This window comes from Lucilia sericata, unplaced genomic scaffold (assembly GCF_015586225.1).
Source record: "Lucilia sericata isolate MDLA Ls3-8-SP2 unplaced genomic scaffold, ASM1558622v1 Contig000323F_arrow, whole genome shotgun sequence".
NCBI classification, from domain to species: Eukaryota; Metazoa; Arthropoda; class Insecta; order Diptera; family Calliphoridae; genus Lucilia; species Lucilia sericata.
Window position 1 is genome coordinate 56,409 of NW_023994346.1, and position 9,389 is coordinate 65,797.

At 27.4% G+C, this 9,389-nt stretch overlaps 1 protein-coding gene across 1 annotated transcript; it reads left to right on the forward strand.

The window, feature by feature from the left end:
• The first annotated feature begins 922 nt into the window (after window positions 1-922).
• Window positions 923-9,182, forward strand: LOC119603653 (probable cytochrome P450 9f2). Its single transcript, XM_037955764.1, has 4 exons — window positions 923-1,243; window positions 7,550-8,069; window positions 8,134-8,791; window positions 8,861-9,182. The coding sequence occupies exons 1-4, from the start codon at window positions 1,041-1,043 to the stop codon at window positions 9,025-9,027; spliced, it is 1,548 nt and encodes a 515-aa protein (XP_037811692.1). The 5' UTR covers window positions 923-1,040; the 3' UTR covers window positions 9,028-9,182.
• The last annotated feature ends 207 nt before the right edge of the window (window positions 9,183-9,389 follow it).

Genomic DNA, 9,389 nt, shown 5'->3' on the forward strand with positions numbered 1-9,389 from the left:
TACAACCGTACCCGTCGAATGGAACACAATCAAATTATTCGTACTGTTCGAAATTGAAAAATATAATGAAAAGAAGTAAACTTATATTTTTGTGAATCCTTACAATTTTTTTGATAATTTTAACAGCTTGAAATTTATTCGAACATTATTTCGAAATTAGAAAATGTAAAAAGTTGGCTTCGAAAAGAACTAAAATTATATTTTTGTAAATAAGCAGAATTCTGATTATTTTAATAGCTTTAAAATGTTTTCGAACATTATTTCGTATTTCCGAACTTAATTTCGAACATAGCATTGTATCAAGTGTACTCTAAAATGCCATATTTGAGACAATTTAGGCTACAGAAACAGTTTTTATTGACTTTAAATTTAGAACTTATGTTAGAATTTTAGAAAATTTTACCTTTAGTTTTTAAGACCCAGAGATTATTTTAAGAGCATAAAATAACATAACTTCGAATATTCGAACATAATATTTTGTATTGCCATTAGCTGTACACACGACCGTGGTTTTTAAACAATTTACACCAATTAATTCGTCGTTCGTCTGCATAAGAAATAGAAATAAACCTATCGTTACGTACGACAAATTTCGTCATACGCAAAGTAGTGGACATTTTAAAATATTATTGTAAAACGAAATAATTATTTTCTGTTTTATTAAATCTATTTATTTAACAATATTAAATAATTGTAAACTAAAATGCTTTGAAAGCGTTCTCAATACAAATAAAAAGCTTTTTTCAAAACTTAAGTGGTCGGGCGAGATAACTGTGATAGAATATATCAATCAGGTTGTGTATTCGGTATATTGAGTATAACCAACGAGTACGTACAGTAAATATACATACAAGTATGTATTTTAGAGATGATGATAAGAAAAAAAAGCTGCTTATATTTTCAAATAAAGAATATAAATAACAACCCCTTTTAAAACAGTTTCAAATCAAACGTACAAGTGATCATTTCTCCAGAGAAATTAAAACAAGATATCGTAACAAAAAAAAAAAAAAAACGTAAAATATAATCTCGCCTACAAAATGTGGATAGAATTTTTAATACTTTTAGCCGTGGCCGGTTATTTATTTTATCGTTGGGCCACCATAAATAATAATTTCTTTAAAGATCGTGGCGTACCGTATTCGAAACCTACAATATTGTTTGGCAATTTTTTCGAAATGGTTTTAAGAAAAAAATCAATGTTTGATTTAATAATTGATATTTACAATGAACATAATGGCAAGTAAGTTAAATTTACTTTCAATGAAAAGAAAATTGCGTGTTCGTTATGTGCTTTTTTTTGTAAAAGAAAATTGAGAAAATTTAATAAAAAGTTTAACCTTGAACTTGGTTTTTCATACATGATAAAACTTATAAAAGCTATGATGATAAATTCAAGGCCAATTTTATTTATTAAAAAAAAAAAAACAATTATGTTCTCATGTGCATTTTGATTGTTTTGCATCGTTAATTACACAGGGCGACAGAAATCTTAAAAAATATTGAAACCTAGAGAATAACATATACTTTTCTAAAGAACTGATATGGCGTCAGAGTTTTTCAGCGTATCAGGTTTACGAGATATAGTGTCCTAAATTTTGAAAATCAAGCTTTAAGTTAAGGTATCTCGAAGAGGGAAAAATATACAATAAAGGTTATTTTATATCCGAGAGATTAGACAGATTAGATGACATAAAAGATTTTATAAATAAAGATTTCTTCTCGCTATTGTAACGTCTTAAAAATTTTTCATCTTTAGGACACGACATATCGAAAACTTTAAATGATTTAGAGATTCTGAGAATTCAACGATTATGATTCGCATTCAACTCAGCTCATTCCTTTGGAAAAGAATATTCTGGTCTCTGGATTAAAATTTTGTTGGCCTGTGTTATTATTATTTTGTCGAGCTTTGCATATGAAATTTTTATAAAAATATATATTTTGTTCACAGTGAAGTGCATTAATTAATATTCGAAATATATGCTTGAAATAAAATATTTATTAATTCTATTAATGATTCAAAATCTCCAAAATATTTATAAGATGCTAAATGCTATGTATTGGAAAAAAAGTGCTAAAATTTTAAAATATTTTTATTATTACGCAAGTAGGCAAACGTTTGAATGTTTTAAATATTAATCACGTTTTAGAATTAAAAACAAGTTTGAATCTTTGTTTTGATTTTCTTAATGTTGTTAACACTAGCAAAAATTTGCTGGTTTTGAAAACTTAACACTTTTAGAGTGAATTTTTGCTTATGTTTTAGATTGGCGACCAAATAATATAATCAGATTATTAAATATAATGTTTTGTTAATCTATCTACTTTACATTAGGGTGTCCCGTGAAACACTTTTTGGTAGTGCATTATACTGAATACGAGAAAAAAAAGATATTTTTTTGAAAAGCGCATTAGTTTTCTATAGGAAATTTTACCCCTTTTTTGGTTAAAATTCAAAATTTTAATTTTTGAAAAATAATTTTTTTATAACATTTTAAACTTTCAGCCGTATATATTCATTGACCGCTTAAACTAGCAAACAAAAAATATTATATTTCCCTTGTTTCAGAGGCATATTAAAAATAGTTTCTTATAATTCAATGGTATACTAATTAAATTAAGTTTTAATAAAAAACACAAATAAAAAATATCATTAAATAAACTTCAGACATAATCTTTTTGCAGTTTAAATGTCAAATTTAATTTTTTTATGAAATTTTGACTATAATTTGACATCAATTAGTTTATCAGCAAACAAAAAAACATTATTTAAAAACTAGAACTAATAATGTTTCGAAATTTATGTTACATACATATGTATGTATTTATATGTCGGTCTATCCATGCTACATATTATGTATGTATTAGACCGACATAATTTGTATGGAAAGTGATAAAGAGTAATATCATAGATTTTGATAATAATACTTTTTTGTGAGTAGATCTAATGTAGATATATGCATATACATATATATTTTTTTGGAAAAGTTACCTTGATAATTAAGTAAATAAATATATATTTACAATATTTAATCAACTCAAAATAAAGATATAATAAAGTGTTTATAACACAAATAACACAGGCCAACAAAAATAATATTTATACAAATTTTTTAAATACATTAAATTATAATTGTATAATAACAAATTAAATTAAAAATCAAAAAAAAAAAAAAAAAAAAAATTAAATCAAATCACCAAATCGTATGTATGTTTGGACACCGAAACATTATCTGCATTTCAAATCGATTCAACGTTTTTTTTATACCCCACACCACTTTAGTAGGGAGGTTATATTGGGTTTGTGATGATGTTTGTAACATACAAAAATATTCGTCCTATACCCACCTTAAAGTATACCAATCGGCTTAGAATAGTTTTCTGCTATAATCTATGTCCGTCCGTCTATCTGTCTGGCTGTCCATGTAAACTTTGTGCGCAAGGTACAGGTCGCAATTTTCAAGATAATTGGATGAAATTTGGCACAAATGCTTTTTTTGCCTATTGAAAATGGTTAAAATCGGTCCATTAGTTCACCTAGCCCCCATACAACATAACCCCCCCGAAAAGGACTTCTGAGCTCATAGTTATGTTAAATACACCTGTATATCGATAAAAAGCGGCACAACTAAGTTTTATACAAGTCTTGATGACCTTACCACATTTCATAAAGATCGGGTCTCATTTGACCCTAGCTCCCTTCAAAAAATTACTTGAATGCCCAAAATTAACTTATAAACACAAATATCGCAATGAAATTCACAAAACTTTATCGGGCTTGATCCATATTTGCCCCTAGCCCCCATATAAAGCCTCTTTTACAAAATTAGTTTTTCATCCATAAATTGCTTAACAAGGTAATATTGAAGATTATTTATTATGAAAAATAAATCGCATTTAATATTCATAACTGGTGTAGGGTATCATATGGTCGGTCACGCCCGACTATACTTTCTTACTTGTTATTTTTCTATTTAGGAAATTTAGTATACGGAATTCCGTTTCATTTCATCTGTTACGTATGTATGTGTATTCTGCATTACGATCGTAGCTACGATTTTCTAGAATACATTTTTTTGGTAGTTGAATAAGGAATAGGTGCGATTATTTTAAAAATTATTTGTTTATTGTTGTTCTGTGTAATTTACGCGAGTTTATTGAACTTTTTAGTATAAAAAACGACTAAAAGGGAATCTACCATTTCAAAACAAATGATTCATTGGATTTGGTTTCTTTGTGTATTGTAACCCATTAAATATTATAAATGTCTGTATATTAATTGGAAGTGCAATATAAACTGCGTCTTAACTCAATTTGCAACATATCGATATAATAGATATAAAACTAAAAAGAAAATCTAACTATATAAGATCTAGAGTATTCAATTATTCGGGTTTTTCACTTATTCGGTTTATTTGACAAATAATTATTTGAGGTTTTATGTTAGCCGGTTAATAATCGGATAATTCAAAATTATTCGGTTAATCGAATAAAAGAAAAATTGATGTTTTTTATTAATTCTGTTGCTTTTTTACATTATTTTTCTTCCTATAACAAACAAAGTTATAATTTTCCACTTCTTTGAGTTCAAATTTATGTATATTTTTTAATTAAGTTCGGTCTCAAATATTCGAAATTATTTCTTTTCATGTGAATTTCTTTCCTACATATATAAAGAAATTAAGTTAATTAATTTTATGTTTTTGAGATTTTTCAACGAGTTCCAAAATTCATACGTTCCATTGAATTAGTGTATAACTATTGCTGAAGAACTTATTAGAAATTCTTAAAAAACACAACAATGTTCTTCAAAACTGGTTGTACTTCCAAGATTGCCTTTCAAGAATCTAAAGTGTTTCTTTACGAATACATTCTAGAAGTAGGTAAATTAGAACAAATTCCTAAAATGTTTCTGAAGTATTGTTATTGAAATCATGAAATAAATTTTCTTCATTATTGAAAATAATTAAAGAATTAATAAAGGAAGAAAATTTATTATAAAAATATTGAATTTTCTATAAAATATATAGTAATTTTACTGTTACAAGTAATTTTTTCTTAATCGGTTATTTGATAAAAATTATTCGGTTTATTTGTTATTTGAAATTTGGCAATTTTAATTTATTCGAACGATTAATCGCCAAAAATTGATCGATTAACCGATCGACGATTAATCGTTTGAATACCCTAATCAGATCCATATATACCCGAATTTTAAGTTAGGAAAGTATGAGCGATATACATAACATTATAGTGTTGGGTGTATAAAAATCGGCATCGACGATTTTTTATTTTATTTTTATTTGTACACTTTATCTCTTCAAAGAAAAATCTGAAATAATTTGTTTGTTCAACTAATTAGAAATTAATACACATGTACATTAACTCGTGTGTTTCTATTATTGAGTTTGTATGCAAAACGTGTAACTTTTAATATAAATTAATATTTTAATACGCAGTAAATTAGTTATAATTGAGATACATAAAAGATATTGGTGGGGGTTTCACTCACAGTGTACGAGGGTTAGTACTTGGCTGGAATTAATAACAAAATTCAAAGTTGCACAACAAGTTTTAGAACCCATACATATATGTATGTTCATATACACTCGTTTTAGTTTATGATTTAGATCAAAATTTTGTGCTTGACTGCATTTAAGGAAGCTCTAGTTCTGGGGAACCTTTAGAAAACAATTACATACACTTTCTAAATAGCAGTTTTGAAGTAGTTTGTTTGCATAAACTTTTTTTAAATTTTTTTAAGATTGAAATCATTGCAGAATTTTTTTTATTTTTCTATTCATCCGATATAGAGCTTGTTCAATTGCACTTGCATCTAAGTATTACAGACACAATTCAATTAAATATTTAAAATTTGCTGAGTAATAATAGTAAACGATTTTTCAAACCAGTTATAGTTTTGAACTTTGTTTTTAAAATTATTTTTTTTTATATTTACTTATATTAATTTGTTTCAATCTTCTGGATATATGTATAAGTTTCATATAATCAAAACTAAGTTTTATATAAGCATGAATAGCAATGCCAATATTTGTAGTGATTGGTACTAGTCCCCATACAAACTCTCCTTTAGAAAATGACTTAAACGTTCGTAATTAACTTAAAACCATTAGTATCGCGATTAAATTCAGCAGAACTAACTTTCATATAAAAATAAATATCTCCTCCAAATTTTATGAGAATCGGCCCATATTTTACCCCAACTTCTATATAAAGCCTTCACCAATAAATTTCTTAAATAAATCAAAATTAAGGTCAAATTTAAAAATGCATATTTTTTATATTTACTAATAGCTGGTGAAGGGTATCATATAGTCGACATGACCGACCACACCTTTCTACTTGTTTTTACACTAAATTTATATTTAAATATTAATTAAAGTTATGACGGTATAAACAATAACAAATTATTAATTGTTAATCTAATAATTGTGATTATTGTAACCGGTAAATACATATTATGAATATTATAGGTACCCAGACTTTGAAACTAGTATTTTGTTCTAGTTCCACATAGTATATGAATAGATAAATTTAAATTTAAGCGATAAGTGCAATCATAAAGCTAAATACAGGAGTACTTTTTTTACTTACTATTATTTGTTAAATATTTGTTTATAAATAATATTAAACAAACAATAATAAAAACTTCATAATGAAATATTATTTATCGTAATTAAACTTTATTATGTTATTAAAAATGAGAAAGCTTTTATAGCTTTTATTCAATATGTATCAGAGATGGAAAATTCGGCACTATTTTACTTTGGTAGGTACCTTGTAATGTACATATTATAAGTGGATATATTAATTTATAGACTATAGTGGGAAGATTATGAGTCCTATACCCACCTTAAGCCAAGTCCGTTGTCTGGTTGTCCATGTAAAGTTTGTGCGCAAGGAATAGGTCGTAATTTTTAAGATAATTTGAAATTTGTCACGTACAGGGTTTTTTTTGTCAAAAAACTAATTGAAAATCGTTAAAATCGGTCCATTATTTCACCTAGCTCCCATACAACTGAATATACTAGTATCAAAAAGCGGCACAACTATGTTTTATACAAGCCTAGCTTCCATACAAAGCACCCTACGGAAAATGACTTGAATATCCCGATGAATTTCACCATAAACAAATTGAATGTAATCATAAAACCATCCACCAAATTTTATGGGGATCTGTCCATTTTTGCCGCAAGCCCCCATATAAAGCCTCTTTCACAAAATTTGTTTTTCGGCAATAAATTGCTTTATTATGAAAAATAAATAACATTTAATATTTTTAATATTTCATAGGTCCGCCCGACTATACTTTCTTACATTTCTTTTTTCAAAAATGTATAAAAAGGACTATTTTGCAAATACCCCACTTTCCATTCCTGATCGAAACAATTAATCGCTCTCTGAAAAAAGCTTTAAGTTAAGCATATATGTATATTTTTCTAGCATGCAATACAATTATGAATAAACAATTATCATAAAATAAATTTACGCTTTTTTTAATACATATTTATTATTTCCATTTCAGAATATATGGTGTTTTCGATCAACGTCAACCCCTGTATTTAATACGTGATCCAGAAGTAATCAAACAAATTGCTATTAAGGATTTCGATCATTTTGTCAATCATCGTACAATATTCGGTGATGAAAATGAAACCGATCAAACTAAAAATTTATTTGCAGCCTCATTGTTTATGATGAAGGACAACAAATGGAAGGATATGCGCAGTACATTAAGTCCAGTATTTACGGGTAGTAAAATGCGTCAAATGTTCCAATTGATGAATGAAGTGGCTCAAGAAACATTGGCTTATCTAAAAAAACAGAATGGTGTGAATTCTAATGATGGAATTGATATGGATATAAAAGATTTTATAACACGTTTTACGAACGATATTATTGCATCAACTGCATTCGGCTTGAAAGTCAATTCTTATACCGATGAAAAAAATGAGTTTTATATGATGGGCAAGAAAGTGACTACGTTTACTTTTATACAAAATTTGAAATTTATGTGTTATGCTAACTTTAAAAAAATTATGAAGGTATGTAGGTAATATAGCAAAATGTACAACTCTGGTTTAATTTTTAAAATTTTATTCTTCGCAGCTTTTAAAGGTACAACTCTTCGACAAGAAACAAACCGACTATTTTATGCATCTAGTTTTGGATGCCATGAAATATCGCAAAGAACACAATATCATTAGACCCGATATGATTAATATGCTAATGGAAGCCAAAGGTATGTTAAAGGGCGATAATCCTAAGCCAGTCAATCGCGAATGGAGCGATGTTGATATTGTGGGTCAATGTTTCTTATTCTTCTTTGCCGGTTTTGAAACCTCTGCATCTCTTACATGCTTCACCGCTCACGAGCTAATGGAGAATCCAGAATGCCAAGAGAAACTCTTGCAAGAAATTCAAGATGTTGAACAAAGTTTGGACGGTAAACCATTAACATATGATGCTTTGCAAAATATGCGCTATTTGGATATGGTGGTACAGGAATGTTTGCGTAAATGGCCCGGTGCAATAGCCATTGATCGTGTTTGCAATAAGGATATTACATATGATTTGGATAACGGCGAAAAACTAGAATTGAAAAAAGGTGATGCTATTTGGATACCAGTTGTTGGCTTTCATCGTGATCCCCAATATTTTGAAAATCCCACCAAATTTGATCCTGAAAGATTTAGCGAAGAGAATAAAGACCAAATTAAACCATTTACCTATTTGCCTTTCGGTGTTGGTCCACGTAATTGTATAGGTAAGCCAGTAAAAACGGTTAAGTGAAAATATTGTAAATACTAATATATATTTCCCTTTTAAATTTTAGGTTCGCGTTTTGCTCTTTTAGAAACTAAAGTCTTAATTTATTATATCGTTAGAGATTTCCATATTAAAGCTGCCGAAAAAAGTTGCATACCTATGAAGTTATCACCAAATGGTTTCCAATTGATTCCCAAAGAAGGTTTCTGGCTTAAATTTGCTGCTAGAACTTAATTATTGTATATATGTATTTGTAATATATTTACTATTTAGATTACTTAATTACAAAGTTTGGATATATTGTTATTTTAACAATAATTATTGTTAAAATAACAATATATTTTTTGTTTGTTTAAATATTTTAATAAAAAATCTAATTTTTATAAAGATGTCTGTAAAAGTTTACTTTTTAAAATAATTTAATTAATGTAACATTTTGTTAAAAGAAATTGAAATCTGTTTAAAGTATAAAAAGAAAAGGTTTTAAAATGTGGGTTAAATCAGCCAAGCCACTTGCAAATAGTCAACTATTGAACTTAAACGTTGATATCTTTTGGACTGATTTAGACAAAACAATGAAGTCGATTTTGTACTAA